The sequence below is a fragment of the Chaetodon trifascialis genome, chromosome 21 (genome assembly GCF_039877785.1).
Source record: "Chaetodon trifascialis isolate fChaTrf1 chromosome 21, fChaTrf1.hap1, whole genome shotgun sequence".
NCBI classification, from domain to species: Eukaryota; Metazoa; Chordata; class Actinopteri; order Chaetodontiformes; family Chaetodontidae; genus Chaetodon; species Chaetodon trifascialis.
In genome coordinates, this window is record NC_092076.1 from 5,999,036 (window position 1) to 6,018,309 (window position 19,274).

General features: G+C 46.0%; 1 protein-coding gene across 3 annotated transcripts in view; it reads left to right on the top strand.

Annotated features, from left to right (window-relative positions):
• Positions 1 to 17,927, top strand: part of usp54b (ubiquitin specific peptidase 54b) — a 51,288-nt gene extending 33,361 nt beyond the window's left edge. For 2 of the 3 annotated variants that reach the window (XM_070990143.1, XM_070990144.1), the window contains 12 exons: positions 3,669 to 3,818; positions 4,464 to 4,656; positions 4,859 to 5,041; positions 5,350 to 5,569; positions 6,142 to 6,528; positions 6,826 to 6,953; positions 7,041 to 7,199; positions 11,095 to 11,242; positions 13,651 to 14,474; positions 14,652 to 14,779; positions 14,862 to 14,993; positions 16,935 to 17,927. In XM_070990143.1, the coding sequence (XP_070846244.1) occupies positions 3,669 to 3,818; positions 4,464 to 4,656; positions 4,859 to 5,041; positions 5,350 to 5,569; positions 6,142 to 6,528; positions 6,826 to 6,953; positions 7,041 to 7,199; positions 11,095 to 11,242; positions 13,651 to 14,474; positions 14,652 to 14,779; positions 14,862 to 14,993; positions 16,935 to 17,021 (2,739 nt within the window). In that variant the 3' untranslated portion in view covers positions 17,022 to 17,927. Of the gene's footprint in view, positions 1 to 3,668; positions 3,819 to 4,463; positions 4,657 to 4,858; positions 5,042 to 5,349; positions 5,570 to 6,141; positions 6,529 to 6,825; positions 6,954 to 7,040; positions 7,200 to 11,094; positions 11,243 to 13,650; positions 14,475 to 14,651; positions 14,780 to 14,861; positions 14,994 to 15,210; positions 15,351 to 16,934 lie in introns of all 3 variants that reach the window. The other variant, XR_011603456.1, reaches the window with a different exon arrangement.
• Positions 17,928 to 19,274: the final 1,347 nt, after the last annotated feature.

Sequence of the window (19,274 nt, forward strand, 5' to 3'; positions counted from 1 at the left end):
GTCCATTCTGTTTGAGTACTTGCATTCAACCTGACACTGTGTTTCGGTTTGGGGGGAAAATGAGTCCCGCTGACGTCACTTTCAATTGACATGGAACAGTCTACTAGTTGACCCTTTCTTGGAAGGTTAAGAAATCCTTTAACCTCTTAAACCAGATCCCAGTGCGTATTTCAATCCCTTCATTTCAAGGCTTATGGCTTACTCTTGCTAAACACTTACTTTCAAAAGGGGGAAGTCAAACCGCATGATGTGTCGTTGCCTTGTTTTAAAGGCTGTTTAATGATTTTGTGGATTTCTGAATTTCGTTGTCATGCTAGGATGAAGGACAAGGTAGACAAAATGTGATTTGAGAGATTTGGAGACGGCATTTTTAAAAATACCAGCTTTTGAACATGGAGCTGATGTGAATGTGTATGAGTGGACTTCAAGTGGACTTTGACCACGACCTCATTTGATGGCTCAGCAGTCACATCTCATTTTATTTTCAAGACAAGTTTGGCTACTCATCTGACAGAAGAGTGATACCAAACATGCTTGAGGATAGTTGCTTTAAAAGTGTTTTGTGTCCAGAGAGCCAAAAGGTTTAATACGGTAGATTACTAGATCTTCAAATGAATGCTGATCCCAAAAAACGAAATCCCTTCAGATCCCCTGGCCCGCGGCTGAACCTTCCACCTACAGAGAGCCGAAGTCACTTCCTGTGTCGCCTTTGTTCCACTGGCTTCTGTAACTTGGTGGAATCTCATACAGCATTTCTTTCATTGGTCTTTCTGAAAGGAAGAAAAGAGGTCTCCTCCTGGAGTTTATTTTCCATATTCTGAGATAAATCCACGTCCACTGCAGCAGAAACTGAAATCTTTGTGATTTTGTTAAATTACTTCGTGGGGGCAGAAAAAATTACAGCCATGAAAATTTACAAGCACGGCAGGGCGTCATCGTGACTCAGTTTAATCCACATCCATAAAAGTCACGACAAAGCGCTCTGCTGAAGTCATTTTTAGGCTGTGGCCTCTGCATTCGCTCCTGTCTGTTCTGCTGGTATTGCAGACATGTCTGAACTCTCCCCGTCCCCTCCACTCACTCATGGACTCGCCTCTTTTGTCGAGCTGCGACATTAAAGGCTGCTAAGAAGCAGAAATGTGAAATAAGTGATATTTGATTGTTTTTCAGAGAGATGCTCTGCTCTGAAGCTATTCGGTTATTAAAGTTCAGACTTCACTTTGTGTTTTAATTGAAATTTGCCAAAGCAAACAGGTACCAGAAGTTTCTCTTCTCATCTCTGTTCATCACAATTCATATTTAGAACCTTTTCCCTTTATGCCTTAAAATGCCCGAGCATACCTGTTCACCTTCAGCTCTTCTCATCAAACACACACACATAACACACACACGCTTTCTGGCAGCTTTCTGCCAGAAAGCTGTCTGACAGAAAGCACTGATGGAAAACTTGTCCCACATTGCACATGTGCTTGAATTATCTTACCATATCTTGCTAACACTATACTAGCAACCTGTGAGGAAAGGCTTTCTGACAGAAGGCTTTCTGGCAGAAAGCCCTGAAGGAAAACTTGCCCCACGTTGCACATGCACTTGAATTACCTAACTATCTTGCTAACACTCTACTAGCAGCTTATATAAACTGTCCTGTCGGTGTTTGACACAAATTAGTGTTAGCTAACATGAACTAGCATGCAGATTTGTTAATGGATAAAACACTGTGTCCCCCACGATAAATGGATGGAACAGTATCGGGTTTCAGTATAAGTTTTGATAAGATTCGTCTGTTGGTGTTGAAAACAGTGCTCTGGACAGAGGCTACTGCAGGCTACAGTTTGGTGCTTAGATTTTTGGATCTTTTGGTGATACATGAAGGTGCAACATTTCTCTTTCTGCAACTTTGTGAAAACACGTCTCCCATCGTGAAACTAAGCTTGCAAAATGCTGACATGTGACTGGCCCTTGTTTCACCATAGCTGCAGGTTGATGGGATTGGTTCCTTAGGTATGATATATGAAACCATGGCTGTCATTGGTCCACTGCAGTTACAAGGTGGAAATGCTTAAGTGTGGTGTTGGCTGCTCATGATATTTCTTGTAGCAAACACCATATGGACATGTTGACCAGGCTAAAACTTGATTTTCATTGGCGCTGGTCTTCAACCTCCAGGTCAGAGGTGCAAATCCCCAGAGGCATGTTCATACACACACTCACACTGATGTGCCATGAACACATGCAAGAACACACATATAATCCTAAAGACACACACGTGTAAAAGCACATCTGCAACACACAAATACACTCTTAATGACACAAATGCAGAATACGAATGTGCACACCCTAACGTCCAATGAACTCCACTATTCCCGTCCCAACTCCCAGTGAAAAACAACAAATTACAGCACACACGACACACTCGAGCTGACCTCCATTACTCTCATATAGCGCCCCTTGCTCTCCCGCTGCAGCTTTCACACCTCGCACACACACGTGTTTGGCCTCTGATCCTGCGTGTCATGACTGAATAATGTCGATGCATTTTAATGCCACTGTAACATCTCCAGCCACATTCAGAAGTGATATCTATGAATAATGGATCAGCGAATATGACTGTGTTATAGTGAGTCAAATTCTTTCCTCTATCTTCTATCTTCTGTCTCCGCCTGCTGCTGTCTCTCTCGTTTTCATCCCGCTTTGCTCAGATGAAGCTAGTTGTTAGATAGGAATCGGAGGCATAATCTATGGCATTTTCTGCTTTTGTTTAGTCATTCAGATCAGGAGAAGTGAATCCATCTGCCTCCTGTATCCCTCCTCCTCTGCCACTGCTCTCACTCTCTCTCTTTGTCTCACTTCTGCATCTGTTTTCTCTCTTTTCTGCTTCCCTGTTACTCTTTTGTGCTCTTTCTCTCCACAGACCAGATTATTTCAGTGCTGAAGCAATTAGCCAGTACAATATAACAATAACAATTTTGATTGATTTTTATTTATCAAGCATAAATGCTGCATACTTGCTTGTTCAAACTTTTCAAATATGAGGATTTGCTGTTTTTCTTTTGTTTCTTTTTATCTTTGTAAATTGAATTTCTTTTAGTTTTGTGCTGTTGGTCGGACAAAAGAAGCAATTTAATGATGCCGCTTTGGGTTGTGGAAACTAGTGACATTTTGCATACTTAAGTAATCAATAATGAAAGCAATTGTTAGTTGCATGGCTGGATAATTTGTCATTTTACTGTATTGAACCACATGCAGCAGAAGGTAAAGATAGAATGAAGGTTATATTAACATTCCTAAACCAACAACTTCAGCACTTATAGCACGATTATCTGTGCATATGAAATGTGCAGCAGTGTTTTTTGACCTTAATGGGACATCAGTGTGAGATCTTGCATCATATCTGCACGAAAAGCTGCATGTGCAGCACACACTGAAATGGAAATGAGGAGTAAAGGCAGCGTGTGAGGGATTACTGCATACAGCATAGTATACTAGGTGAGCAAAAATGTGCTTGTATTCACATTTACTCCTCTATCTCTATCTCATCCCCTTCTACTGCACACCTCTCCCTCTCTTCCCTGCATCTCTCCCTCCCTCCCTGTCTCCTCCTCCCTCCCTCCCTCCCTCCTCGCTCTCTCTCTCTCTCTCTCTCTCTCTCTCTCTCTCTCTCTCTGTAGTTGTTCTACCGTGTGACAGAGGAGAGGGCTCGCCAGGCGGAGCTCTACTTGGTGGGCATGGTGTGCTACTACGGCAAGCACTACTCCACCTTCTTCTTCCAGACCAAGATACGCAAGTGGATGTACTTCGACGACGCCCACGTCAAAGAGGTGAGACACAGTTTGGAGTCTGCATGCTGCAACACGGGGAGGGGGGTGCTGTACAGTATCTGCTGCATCTCCAGTTGTGCCGGTGAGAGCAGCAATGACAAGAACTGTGCTGTATGTTAGTTTAAGTGCTGCATGGTCAGCGGGGGCGGCTTGAGATTGATTATGTGTTTGAGGTTTAATCCCTGTCTTTGTCTCCGTCTTAGCGCAGGTTTAAGCGCTAAAGCGGGTCTTATGCTGTAATACTTCACGATTCAAGCGTGAGTTATGTTCCATAAGGCTGGAAAATGATATAAATCTTCCCGTGGCTGAATCGAGGGAAACTGGGTTTGTTTGTGTCAAATTGTGATATAAAGTGAATCTACACGTCCTTGACACCTCTATCAGTCACAGTGCACACTGACAGTCAGATTAGATCATTGAGCAAATGAAAAAGTGTGATAATATGATATCAATAAGGGCACACAGCAGCACAATGTGTGTTTGACCTTCCACGTTTGGTGGAATATGCGTAATGTTATATCTCAAAACAGATAGATTTACTGTCTCTTTGTGTGTGTGTGTGTGTGTGTGTGTGTGTGTGTCCGGGGGTTATATGTATGTTTATGTGTGTCTTTATGTGTGTGTGCTGCCCTGCTGCACCTCCAGATCGGCCCTAAGTGGAAGGACGTGGTGTCTCGCTGTATCAAAGGCCACTATCAGCCCCTGCTGCTGCTCTACGCTGACCCCCGTGGGACGCCGGTGATACTGCAGGAGAGCCCCAACCCCTGTACCAGCTCCAACCCGCAGCTGGAGCTCCAGCACTGCAGCAGCAAGGCTGGTTACGACAGTGAAGACTCCGGTACAGCAAAGATGACTCTGCTACAGATTATATCAGATTACTGTGTTTATCATCAGGAGCGTGCGAGTTTACAGCTTTAAAGCTCTAACCTTCAACCCTCTAATCCAACTTCTGCTTGGGCACACTGCAGCACATGAACTTATTTGACTGTAAACATATGAAGATGCAGCATTAAATGAAAGGTCATCTTGCTGTCTCCCAGGTCGCGAGCCATCCATATCCAGCGACACTCGCACCGACTCTTCGACGGACAGCTCGAGTCACCGTGCCTCTCGCAGCCGATCGCTCCACCAGTCCACGGGCAGCCACCTCTCCAGCGAATCCCAGACCACAGTGGTCTGTAATTACGACATCGGCACACCGCCGCACGGTGCTGACGCCGGAGGTAATACTGCATTTGGGTCCAAACGCAAAGTTATCTGTGCTCTCAAAGTAAAGCTGCACCTTGACAGCTCCAAACAACTGCAAATACTCAAGTGACCGCAGTGTTTTCAGGGAAAGTACTGAACTGCTTTACTTGTTGTAGGTACAAATCCAGTAAGAGCAAACAAAGGTCAGTTTTCAAGTTTTAGAGCAAGTGAAGTGAGTTCTGCAGACTCTCATATTGCACTGCTGCCTGCTTAATTGCCCCCTGTGGGATGAAAAAATAAAGTTATTGGATTTGCTCTCTGTCCCTCTTCTTCCCACCTTCAGAGTCAGCGGTGGAGGGTCCTCCCCGTCCTCCCTCTCCTCCTCTGCCGGAGTACAAGGAGACCGCCGTCTTCCTCCTCTCCTCCCGCCGGCCACTCACCTCCTCTTCCTCCTCCTCTCGTCCCCTGTCCTCCTCCTCTTCGTCAGGAGTCGGGGGCTGTGAGGGAGGAGCTGGTGGGCCCCACTGGGAGGATGAAAGCACCAGCAGTGAGAGCAAGTCCAGGTACTTCACCGCTGATACACATCGACTTTAGACATCCTGCTCTTTAAGCTGTAATAATGCATTTTACTTTATAAGGTTAAATTAAGTAACTTAAGTAATTGTAGCGAATTAGAAAGAACAATATTTCTAACAGAAATGCAGTGGAGTGGAAGTTCTCAAAATTAAGTTTTTAAGTTCAGTACTCGAGTAAATTCATTGCTGTTTGAACAGGAGTATTAGTCCTGCTATCATGAATTAAATAGAGGTCAAATAAAATGTAATTTAAGGGTTGAGAGTAGCTGCTGATCATATCTCAGTGTGTGTCAAGCTCAGATTCGTTGCAGAGCAGAACCACACTACAGAACTAAAATTTGCATTGTTGGAGCAATAAATGGTTAAGAGCTCTGTGTGAGTGTCGTGACTGAGCTGTATTTAAGTCGTTTTGTAGGTCGTGTATTTTTACATTACTACCCTCTAAAAAGAGTCATTCTACTTTCTTTAAAGGAGGCACATTTGCAACTTTTTGAGTAGTTTTTAGCAGTCAGGTAATTTGTGTTACATCCTGTTCAACATCTTCCTCTCTTGCTCTCTAGTTCTTCTGGAGGCCGTTACAGGCCAACCTGGAGGCCCAGGAGAGAGGCCCTGAACATCGACAGCATCTTCACCCGACCGAGAGGCTCCTGTCTGGGCTACAACACCCTGCCTGGTCCCTCTCTCCCTCCGGAGCCCCACAACTCCTTTCCCTTGGCGGGACCCGCTCCACCCACACAGCTAGGGTTGCAGGAGGTGGAAGGGAGGGAGGTTGGGGAGTTGGAGGCGGGGTTTGGGCTGGTCGGGCAGCCCAGGTCTCTGGGCAGCGGGCGGACGATGGGTCCCCCTGCCCCTCCACCTCTGAGAGGGGTGGAGCACCAGCCACGTCTGATTCAGAGGATGGAGAGTGGCTACGAGAGCAGCGAGAGGAACAGCAGCAGCCCCGACAGGTAGGAAACTCACAAATAACAATTACTGTCTCTCCCTTTCTGTCTCTGTCGTTCATTGCCCTTCCCTCTCTTGGTCTCTCTGTCTCTCTTGTTTTTCCGTTCAGTTTCACTTTGTCAGCATGAAATACGAATGTGACATTAACTACGACAAAATCGTCCCGCAGTAGTAGAACAGATCAATCCGTGGACGTATTTGTCTGGAGACATATGATCTGCGCTTTCAACATTTTCCCCTTTTGTCTCTTTTTCCTTGCTCTCTTTCTCTGTGTGTGTTTTTTTTCTTCTCCTTCTCAACAGGGAGGTGGGGCAACAGAAACGGGTGCTGATGTCAGGACCGTCATGGCGTTCGGTGCCCAAGTCAAAGAGCAGTGGTGCCATTCTGCAAGAGCTGCCCTCCCCCAGCTGGGGCGGCGGCACCAACGCAGGTATGTATTTGTGCAGGTATTTGCTTTTACTGTAACTACTGTACGATACGTATGATTTGATTGATGATTTCATTTGCGCAGATTCAGGCTCAGGGCGCAGTGAGCTGGACGAGCTGCAGGAGGAGGTGGCGAGGAGAGCCCGCCAGCAGGAGCAGCAGAAGCGGAGGGAGGCAGAGCGGGAGGCGGCCATGGGATTCAACCCCAAACCCAGCAAATTCATGGACCTGGACCAGCTCCAACACCAGGGTATGGAAGAAAGTAGGGGTGAAGAGGATGACAGGAAGTGGGAGGGTGGAGGAAAAATGTTTGGGAGGTTTGGAGTTTTGAAGGAGAACAGAAGAAGTCAGTTCACCCAATTTACAGAAAACATATTACATCGCTTACCTCTAGTGGTACCTAGCAAATTTTAAGATATTTGTCTCCGCTTCCTTTGCAGGGACTATTTCTTTATCAAAATGAAAGCTGTTCACAGCGAGCTCCAAATCTCTATCTGCATGGCTAAACCCCAGAATCATAACTGAGAATAAATGTTTTTTGTGAAATTGTGTGAACTGGCCCTTTAAGAAGAAGGGCAGACTGCATTTAAAGCTGCACCTGGCAACTTTGCCTGCATCAGACCGCAGATATCAAAGAGCCAACACTGACTTCTCAGGTAATCCTGGCATTTCAATTGGAGGAATGTGACACTGGTTTTATGCTCTGCGTCATTTCAGTGTATTTTTATGTTCACATTTTGCCCGGTGCAGCTTTAAGGTCACATTATCACCTGTTGTCTAGTTGAGCAGTCACAGTGACTTGTACGTCCGTGGTTCTGTCTGACCTCCTCTTTGTCCTCATTCCCATCTGTTCGTCTGTCTCTCCATCTGTCTCCCTCCATCAGTATTTTTATTTGTCTAGTGCGTATTACTATAACTCATACTATACATACTGGGTTTTTGTGTGTCATCCATGAGTGTTATATGTCAGAATAAGTGTGTGTGTGTGTGTGTGTGTGTGTGTGTGTGTGTGTGTGTGTGTGTCTCATTTCCAGCTGAGCTCTTGCTGAGTTCATTGTAGCTCGTCAAGCAAATCTCTGTCAGATCAGTCCCATGAGACGTTTACTGACCGGCACTGAGTGGCAAACTCTCCCAGGTTGATTCCCATTCAAAATCTCAATCCCACTCCAAGTTCAGGGCTCCGATGTCCCGGCCACACTCAAGGGAATTCACAACGTGTGTGTGTGTGTGTGTTTCGTAGCACAGAAATACATTATGAGTGCGTGTGAGTGTATGTTTATGTACATGTTAATATATACATGCATATAAATAGTTATGTATGTACCAGTGTATCTAAATGTGTGTGCGAGATTGGTGAGACGTTGACTTCAGACTTGGACTCAGGTCATAATCACGGAGTTCCTGAGGCTGCACAGTCTTCTGCGGCTCTGGTGGAGCTTTGTCAATTCTGCCGCAATTAGTCAACTTACATGAGCTGAGTAAGCTCATTTCGCGCTTCTAGAATACAAATGTACATGATAAACTGGGAGCATGGAGTTTTGAAAGATCTAGGCTAATACTGTACAAGCAATGAAGGGTCTAACAAAAGACTCATAGAGGTGCTTTATGGGAAGTATAGGATCCATTGTTTTTGGAACTTGACTCATACTAAGGACTGAAAGTTGGCATATCTCAGCCTATGCGTTAGTTTTTCAGATTCTTTGTCAGCCATGCTGCCAGTATGGCTCCATGCAGCAATGTCGGCCCACCAGTGTGGTCCAGACTATTGGATGGATTGCTGAGAAGAATTTGCACGGACCTTCATGCAACCATCGGTTCAAATTCTCCATTTGTTAAATACTTTAAGACCAAATACATTTAAAACCAATGACATTTCCATCAGCCTCATCCTTATTTTGGTTTTAGAGCTAATTAGCTAATGTTAGCATGCTAACACAGTAAACTATGGTGGTGAACATGGTAAACATCATATATTTGTTTAGCATCAGCAAGTCACTGTGAGTATGTTAGCATGCTGGCATTAGCATTTAGCTCAAGGCACCTCAGTGTGCCCACGTACAGGCTCACAGAGTTTGGCTACCTCTTTCCCAGTGTTTCCAGTCTTTATGCTAAGCTAACTGTCTGTAGCTTCATATTTTACATACTAAATCACTCAAGTCACAATCAGGACTTGAGACTTAGACTTGATTGTTGTGAGAGTTGACCCACTGAAGACATAAAGGCAAATCGACAAATAAATAAGGCATTTCGAAGCCACTCACCCTCTTTTATTACATTAGCTTTGATTAGCTCTGACAGAATAGCGTTCACATGCTGTTCAACGGTCAACATTCAGACACCTGACTTGCACTTTGCAGACTTGTGACTTGACTTGACTGAGACTTGGCATCAGACTCCGAGAAACTTGTGTATGTGTGTGTGTTTTCATGTATATTTGGTCCATGCACTTACAAATTCTGTTTTTCTGTGTGTATGTGGGGGGTGTGTGTTACTATTTTCAGAAAATGTGTGTCTGTGAAAGAGCCTTGTATGAACTGCAGGTGTGCAGGTTTTCCCCTCCAGCTCAGCACTAACTAAATCTATATCAGAGATTATTATGTTGTGTCCTGTCTGTCCAACTGTGTGTGCTTCAGTGTGTCCAGCCTCATGTACCTGACACACATGCACACACACATACACACACACACACCCCTGTGAGTACACTCAACCTTGATGAAGTGGAAGGACGACTTGCGAATGAACAGATGGCATCACTATCAGTGCAATTACGTAACAGAATTTGGGTTCCCACATCCCTATCGATGGTTTCAGGCGGACTCCAGACAATCTGCCTCAGTGTTTTAGAGGACGGTTACAGCCAACAACAACAGAGCTGCCATCAACTTTCCTTTATTCTGTCTCTATCAATCAAAAAGTCTGTAAGCTCAAGCCAAGACGGGTGATGGCTGCTCTTCTGTTGTCCTCTTCTGCATCTTTTTTTATAACCAACTAACACCATTCAAGGTGCGTTCACAAGGCTATGCACCATAGAAAGCTCTGTGCGAAGGAAACACTTCTTGTCTTTTTCTCCCTGTCTGGTGTCTGTGGCTTCATGAACGTAGCCTCAACTTTGCTCCTCATTTATCTAATCTTGACTTTTTGACTTACTAACTACAGGACAAGTTAACATATTGATGCATTTACAATAGAGTTGCAAAGCAGGAGGAGATGCGGGGTTTAAATGTACTTTTCACCACGATAAAGTCTTCTCATTTCAGAGTTTTCTTCTAACGATATCAATGACGTTTGTTAAATGTAATAACTCCACCAAAGCCACAGGATAATGGTAAATGGTGAGCATCCTGTAACAGTACAGTAGCTCAAGTAGACTCAGTAATGTCTGTTATACAGCAATGTTAAGTTTGCTAACATTAGTGAACATTAGCCATCATAGGCTACTGGTCATACCAGACCAAGTAAGCTGCATGGATAAATTTTATTACTTCTGAAATAAAATAAAGTGCTGTTTCCTCTTTCAAAATTGCCATAATGTAGTTTTTAACATACAGTATGTTGGTGATCATCAGTTTTTGTGAAAGAATAAAATACTAGCACATACATGCTAAATTCATCTAAAACTGCTTTAGCATATTTCTACAAAGTGCGATTTTTAGCAGAGCACATACAGTAGCTGAAGTTTAAGCTTTTAGCAAAATGCTCCTTGGGAATCACTTTGACTTTTTAGCTTTTTAGCTTTAGCCATGTGTTTTCTGACCCAATTGCTAATATTTTGCATGTATGATTTAACCAATCCAAGTAAGTTCTCCAGCTGTCACTCACCCAACATAAAGGAAGTCGGGGATGAAATAAATCCTCCCACTTTGCAACTCTATACATGTATAAAATACACCCATGTTGACTTACAGTAGAGGAGCGTAATGCATGCCGGCCCCCTCATAACCACTCCTTCTGCTCTGCTTCTATTTTCTCCTTTTGTCTCACCTGTTCTTTCATCCTCATATTTTGTCTCTTTCTTCATCTTTTACTCTCCGTCCTTCTTCTTTGTTGTTTCCGTTTCCCTCGCTCTTTCTTCCTCTGCCACTCTGTCGTTATATCTTTCTGTCTTTTCTCCTTTTTATCTCCCGCTCTGTTGTTAACATCCTCAGCTGTGCTCAGACCCCTGCATGAGGCTAACGCTCATAGCGGATTGGCTGTAGCTGCGTGCATGAGGAGCACTGGGGGCCCAATCAAACGCAGGCAGGAACAGGAAATGGAACGGGAGACAGGAAGCGCCCGCCCACAGGGGCCTCGCAGGTACCACCACTGTCCCCCCTTATGTGTCCGCAGCGGTGCCTGTCTCCAAACCACCTCAGACCCCCTCCCTCCCTTCCTCCCTCCCTCACTTCGTGTGTGTCCTCAGCTCAAGCTGTCCTTAAACCCACCTCAGGACTCCTCTGTGTGTGTCCTCTGGGTGCTGGCTGCCCGAAAAACACCTCAACACCCTCATGTGTGTGTCTTCAGCTCTGGCTGCACAAAATCCCAGAACCCCCATTTTTGTAACCCCTAGCACTGCACTCTCACACCCTGCTGTATGCGTATGTGTGTCTGAATGTGCGTGTGTTCTCAAACGCACACACCTGACTATACACAGTAGCTTCTTCTCCCCTTTGTGTTTGTGTGTTTGTTGCAGTGCGGTAAAAAACTTGCTTTGCTGGGCTCTGTGTTGCCATCGAGAATAAAAAGAGAGAGCCAGAGTTGCTCTCTGCTTCTCCGTGCTTCACTGCTTCCCTTCATTGTTGTTGTGCTGCTCTTTGTAGCTGTGTGCTGCCGAGGCTTCCCTCTGCTCTTTGTGCGCCGCTGATCTGTCCCTCTGAGCGCCGTGAAGCTGCAGTCCGTCACTGTGTTTCTGTCCTGTGTGCTGCCGTGCGATTGCACTCGCGGATCCTGTTCAGTATCCCGTTTGTTTGTTTTGCTCCTCGCTGCCGTGCTTGTGTGTTGCAGTCAGTCTCCTCCCGATGTGTTAGGTTGACTGTGAGCTTCAGCAGCCAGGTTTCTGGAGAGAACAAAGGTCCTATTTCATATTTTAGGAAAGGGAGGCAGCTCATCTAGAATCTGAGATAAAGAGCTAATTACGTTTAATGTGTTTAAATGATGATAATAAGTAGACAAGTTTAATCAAGTCCAAGCATCCTGTGGATTTCAGGAAACTGAGTATCTTTGGGTTTGTGGCTGTTGGTCAGATAAAACAAGCAAATTAAAGAAGTAAACTCGGACTTTAGGAAATCATGACGTTTTTATGCATTTTTCACTATTTTATGATGTTTTATAGACCGAAATTAATCAAACAATTCATGCAAAAAAGCACATAGATACAATAGAAAGTATTAATGCCATAAAAACACAGAGAGACACGGAATAAAAGCTATTTAAAAAGATTTTAAGATGACGTGCGGGATTGCAAAGGCCCAGTCTCCTCTGGTTTTTATCCTCGAGGAGGTTAAACTCAGGCTCAGACGGAGTTAGCAAGTTGGAAATATAGTCAGTATCCAGTCCCATGTGTGCCTTAAAGGTGGTCAGATCCTAAAATCTACTCTGAAACATCCTCCCTTTGGATCTTGTTACTGCGGCACTTTGAACCAGCTGAATTGATGGTAATTACAAAGGTAGAGACAATGATCGGATTTGTTAACTTATTCATGTTAATGTCGGGTTTAGTCATCCTGGCTTCATTAGAGCTCGGCTTAAAGCAGAATTTCTTAAAAATGAATAAATTGTAAATCCAAAGTGTTAACAGCCGGATGAAGGGAAGGAGGAGGAGGAGGAGGTAAAGCTCAGCGCTCAGCCTCTTTTATTACCTTCCTCCTCTCCCCTATTGATCAACACAAGCCTCTGATTTATAGCTTGCTGCTGCAAAGCCTGCTGGGTAATTACTAAGGCTGAAAAGAGACGGGAGAGTTAATGTGGGGGATGGGGGCTGGCGCTCACGTAGACACATACAGGTTTTGCGCACACGCTGTCTTTAAAAATAGACACACAAATTTACAGACTTGCTGTTCACACATACCAACACACACACTAGTTTAGTACACACACTGCTGCACTGATAGAGTGCAGAGTGTGTACCACGTCTCTGCAGAGAGGACCCACTAATGTTCAACATATATCATATCCTCCACGTAGCAACGTATGTAAATCAATAAAGTAATATAGTGGCCCGCTGAGGCTGAATTACTCCAGACTGTTGAGGCCACATTTATTTTCGGGGCTGATAAACTGCGGCGGTGCAGCAGAGGGTAAACTGCTGCTGTGAGGATCAGATCAAAGTCAAATCTTTGGTTGTTTGGGCCGAAGACGATCAGGAAGTTTGGTGAATCTGCAGCGTTCGGTCAGTCGGTGGAGCTGAGCTTGTGCCTGACTCATAAGCAGCATGGCTGTGAAATCCCATACACAAAGCGATGCTTGCACAAGGCTGCATCTTTGTGTGTTCATAGCTGTTTGTTCTGTATGGAAGTGAGCTTGTGTGTGTGTGTGTGTGTGTGTGTGTGTGTGTGTGTGTGTGTGTGTGTGTGTGTGTGTGTGTGTGTTTTCTGCTTGTTTATCCTGGTATGCTGTTGTGACCTTCCCTCTATGCAGTAACTCACCTGACGTCAGAGCAGCTCTGGTTTTTTTGTTTTTTTCGTGCTGCTGGCTGAGTGACACCCTCCCTCTCTTGTGTTCTCCAGTGAACAGCCTGGCCCGGTCCAAGTACTGCTGACGCCCAATCAGGAGGAGGAAGAGGACCAGGCAACGCCCAACCAGGACGCTGCTCTGGGCCCGGACCGGCCCCCTCCACCCTATCGGCCTGCTCCCCCTCGACCCCCGCTCACCCTCAGCATCCCTCACCCTTGCGCCCCGTCCAGCCAAGGGGAGGAAGAGGAGGGTGGGTGCACGGGGAGGCGAGGGGAGGAAGGCGAGGATGGGAGGGAAGGGACGGGGGTGAGGCTGTGTGAGTTGCTGCAGGCAGGGGGGGTGAGTGTCAGACCCCTGGGGAAGCACTTAGCCATCTCTCTGCCCTCGCTTCCTCTGCGTCTCTGGGATACACACACCACACAAACCGCACACTCCACACACCTTGAACCTACACACACACACCCTCCCCCTCCGTCCTCTACTTCTCCCCCATCTTCCCCTCTGGAAGCCTCTGGGCAAAGGAAACCTCTCACGCCGCTCTGGCAACCACCCCGTCCCCACTCCCCCACCGGTGCCGATCAGCATTGGCCAAGGCACGGGGCTGCCGCCGACAGCGGCACCCGTCATTGGTCCTCCTGGAGTTTGGACCGGCCCGACGCTGTGGTGACGCCGTATGACACACCCCCAGACCGCTGCGTTCCCATCAGGCCGCAGGCGTCCAGTCAGTGCTACAGCTACAGTTGCCAGTCTTCTCCAGGGCACTACAGCTCCCAGCATGCCCCAGGGCAACACAGTGATCCCTGCTGTGACCGGGAAGAGGCTGAGCTGTCTGAGCTAGACTCCCTTTACCAGGCCAGTCTGCTGGCTGGAAAGACAGGTACACACACACACACACACACACACACACACACACACACACACACACACACACACAGAACATGTACTGAATCTATCAGTGACACTCAAAAACTTGTACTAAAATGGCAGAGCACATGTTTTGGGTGCTTGTGTGTTCATGTGTGGACCTCCAGCCCTTCCTGTGTGTGTGTTTCAGGCTGCAGCCCATCAGAGAGGCTCATATCCAGGGTGGGAGGGCAGGCTCGCTCCAAGACCCCCAACGCAGACATGGAGAGGAGTGTGTATGGGGCGGACTGCGCTGGCACCCCCACCTACCTCAACAAGGTAACATCCACAGACAGAACCCCCTCACGTGTTCACAGATCCTTCTTTTCCGGCGCCTGACTGACACTTTCTCCCCCTGCAGCCAATGATGTTGCGGGATCTGCGTTATGGGGCGGAGCCTGATGATGGGGAGAACCTGAGGCGGATTGGACGCAGCCTGAGCGGCACAGTAGTGACCCCGCGCCGCAGCCGCCTGACTGCAACCCGCAGCTTTGTGAGTGTGACTCCCTGTGCTCTGCTGCCTCCCTGTGGCTAAGCTGCTGAACTGCACCTGCCTGATGTCCCGCCGTGGCACTTTACACATTGCTTTTCCCTGTGCTCTTCTCCCCCTGCTGTTTGTCTCGTTTCTTCCTTTTGTCCTGCTTTTCGATTTCCAATCTGTCCTCCTCTCTCTGCTTCTCTTCCTTCTCTTTCCCCTGTCTCTCTCTAAGGTGAAGCAGGCTGATGTCAGTGCCTCTCCTTGCTTACTTCCTCTCTTCTGAGTCCCTGTTGCTATTCCACCACTATCATCTCCTCCATCCTCCTCATCACCAACACCTTGTCATCACCACCTCCCTCCACTGCTTCACAGGTAAACACTGCGCTGAGCTGGCGTTACACTTGTAGTCTTTAAAGGAAAACGGTCCTCATCTGCCAATGGCTGGTGAGAGTGTACATGTTTCCTTGGCTGAACTACTTCCAGTGCCAGATGAGTGCGTTTCAGAGCTGATTTTTAAACCAGGTCAGAAAAACAAAGTGAGCATTTTTTGATATTTAAAACATTTTTTTTGGTGATCGTTTTACTTTCTGGCAAACCAGACTCATCTGGCACAAAAGTAGGCTAAGCCCCTATTTGCACATAGCTGTATCCTGGGGATGTGCACTGATTTGTAATGACTGAGAGCCAAAGGTTATTTTCATTTATGAGAATGTCTGTGGTCATATTTAGTTAAAATGTCCAGTAGAAATCACATACACTTTGAACCCTAACCTTAAACCAGAGGCACATTTTCCTTTTAAATCCTCTAAAAAAAAAAAAAAAAAAATACATATTTCCTCACCGTGTTTGGAAAAAACACCCATTGTTCCTCCTTAAGGACAGAACATCCAGAAACAACACGGGTTATTTAGTTCAAAGCTTTATTTCATATCAAAATGACACAGAAAGTAACTGCAGATCTGTCTGCTTTGTGTCATTTAAGGTCTCTCGCTCTTTGAGAGACTTTTTATAGTGTTTTTTTTTTTTGTCACATCTTGACTTTCAGAGTGCAAAAATCACAGCTGAGGCTAATGCACATTGACCTGAAATATTTTCACGAGGTGTTTTATGCCAGCGCCTCTAGTAGGAAACACTGCTGACACTGTACCCATCATTACAAGTATTCATTGAACAGAGACTTTATGTTTCAGAACACATACGTACGACTCCGATTCCAAAAAAATCAGGACTCAAGAAACGTGAATAAAAACAGACTGCAATCATTTGCAAACGAGCTTACATGAAGTGTTCCTGAGCTCATGTAGTAATATCCTTCATACAATCAGTGAAGCTGATGAGGTAAAACATTAAATATATTGTCTTTGTGCTGTTTTAATTGGGTGTGCTTATTTGTGTTTCACACTGCGTCCCAACAATATATGGATACTGCTGTTATGTTCCATGTAAAAGTCGATCACAACCATCTATTTGTTTTATTCTTTACACATTATTCAGTCTTTATCCACTGTTCAGTACAAAACATCGAAGTCTGTACCCGTTAAACCTAAACCCTTCTTACAGCATGTGCAGAAAACACTCTTTCATCATTAAAAGTCGAATGTTTTTGCACACAAGTCGCTGCACTCACTGCTTTTTGCTTTTTCTGCATGTCAGCGTAGCGTCCCTGCTCACAGAGCTTCATATTAATTAGCAATTCTGAAGCTGAATCAGAGGAAAATGTGCTTCAATTGATGTTTGAGAAGAATTTTTAATGAATTAATTCAACTGAAATGGTGCAGCCGTAGAACAATTTTGCTGTGAAAATAAATAAATATTAATAAATGAAAAGCAAATCCTGAAAGTCCCTTTAAACAGGCGTTAGTTTGGAACCGTTTTCACTGTTCAACCCTCAAACTTGTCTCATGGTCGCGTTCGAGGTGCTTCTTCACGCTAATCTGAGCCGCTCTTCTCGTCCAGGAGCTGTCGGGCGGTGCAGGGACCTTCTGGCTGTGTCTGACGGGGGTCAAGCTGTCTTCTGACCAGAGTCCTGCTCTGCTTCACTAATGTCTCCACCTCCACACGGGGCAGCGGCGCCGGGGTCCTCGCCGGCCCGGCCTCGACGGACCTGGAATCGGCTCAGGAGGATCAAACTCCTCTCCCGTTCCTCCTCCTTCCCCCTCAAACGACATGCACACGCAAACACATGCACGCACACATGCACATCTGCACTGACGTAGAGCCTCCCTCAGCGCCTGCAGCACCCTGCTTAGCCCCTCCTTGCCTTCCTCCCTCCCTCCACCCCCCTGCCCTTGACCTACTATTCTGTCTATGCAGTCACTCTGACCCCCAACTACAACCTCAACCTTCCCCCCTACTTCCCGGGACTGTTGTTTCTCGTCTCCCCCTGGGTTTTCAGAGGGACTCCCCTGTGCAGTCAGCCTGGCGAGCATGCCGCTTTCCATGGTGTTGTCGGCGTGGTCACTCACCGGCCGGGTCTGACTGGGACCCGGGCTCTCGGCAGACTCGTCCTCCACCACCCCCCCCCACAGGACCCTCAGCTCAGGGGGAGGCTCTTACCAAGTAGCCACGCCTCTTCCTCTTTCTTCACGGGCATTTCCTGTTGGACGCACACGTAGCCAAACTGGGTCTGTTTCAGATGGACAGCCATATTTTTTCTCTTTTTGTTTTTGGGTTAGTTTGTTTTTTTCTTCCTGTGTGCGCGCACAGTAAACCCGCCCGAGACCGAACTCTCTAATAACTAAAAGTCATGTACAGAAAAACTCATGTATGAAACCTGTATGTTAATTAATAAGACCTTATGGAATGTTGATAATGATAATTAACGAATATTGATAAACTTAAAAGTGGTACTTCCTCATGTCTGCATTTCAAATAGGAGTGGAGTGCACTTCACAAGTGTCTAGCTGGAGTTTCCGCCCCACCCCACCCCCCGACCCCTGACCCCCAACCGCTCGCCGACCTAATGACAGCTCTCCCGTTTCTACCGGGAGATTAAACAAGAAAAGCGCTTCCTTTTTTTTCTCTGCCTCTTCCCTCGTCCCTTTCTTTCTTCCCCTCTTTCTTTCTCGCTGTCTTTTATTCGCGCTTGCTTTTCTTCTTCCAAACAGGAAACAGTAGCACCAGAAATAGGCCAGCAGGGGAGGGACGTCGAGACGGAACGGGAGGATGTAGGTTAGGAAACCCTTCTCTTAGGCTTTATTAATGAAAATGGAGATGACTCAAGTGCGCTTTGCAAGGTTACTCGGCAGAAGTGCACTTTCCGAAAGGCTATTGGACCGAGAGGCGACGGCGTTCGTTTCACTTAAAGGCCTCAGGTGAACTTATGAATTCACTCTTTATTTTTTCTCCCTCCCACTGAAACTGGTTTTCGAGACCTCAGATGTGAATAGAAAATGCTCATCTTCAGCCTGAGACAGTGACATGTCTAATATGAATATGCTTTATATGATATCTGTGTGTTAGAGGTATATCTGCAGCCTGTGAGCTGTCGTCTTCAGAGATGTCAACCATTCCTCAGTTGTATGAAGAGTTATTACACAGTTTAACTTCATCCACTCCCCCTTTACTGAGGAGCGTCTGACATGTGTATATGCTTTATTCTAAGAAATATCATATAAAATAACAAAGTCCTTATAAAACAACTGGCCAATTTAAACTTCTCCAAGAATTTACTGATGTTGATTGATCGTTGTTACTAAACCAAAGGTTGGCACTTAACTCAGAGAGCGTATTTGACATTGCTGTTTTTATTTTCCTTCAGATTTCTGTTGTTTTTCTGTTGGTTCGTTTGTTCTTTTTGGGTTCTGGATGTGGGAGAATGTAGCCAATTGTAGCGCATGAGTCCGCTATGCAAATCAACCTTCCCTCATGATCCTGTATCAGAGACAGTCAGGAGGCAGACACACCCACCCGCGGGCGCTCTCATGGACTCTGGCAGAGACACGCAGAGGAGGAGGAGGAGGACGAGGAGGAGGTGGAGATCTCACGTTTAATGCTGCTGGTGAACTTCGTTGTTCTGCATCTACTACTACGTTTTAACCAATGGAATGCAAAAAGAGAGCAACGAGGAGGGAGAGAGCAAACGGGAGAAAGAGAGCGAATGAATGTAAAGTAAAGGATGAAAGTGTGTGCTTGTGATGTGGGCAGAGACAGAGAGGGGTGAGGAGTTAACCGCTGCAGGTGGTGTTATTGTTTGTGGGTGTGTGTAGACTGTGTGTCAGTTCTGGGGTGGTGTTGCTCGGGGAAAGAGGGAACCTGTATTTTTGCAATAAAGTTATTACCAATGCACTCCCACAG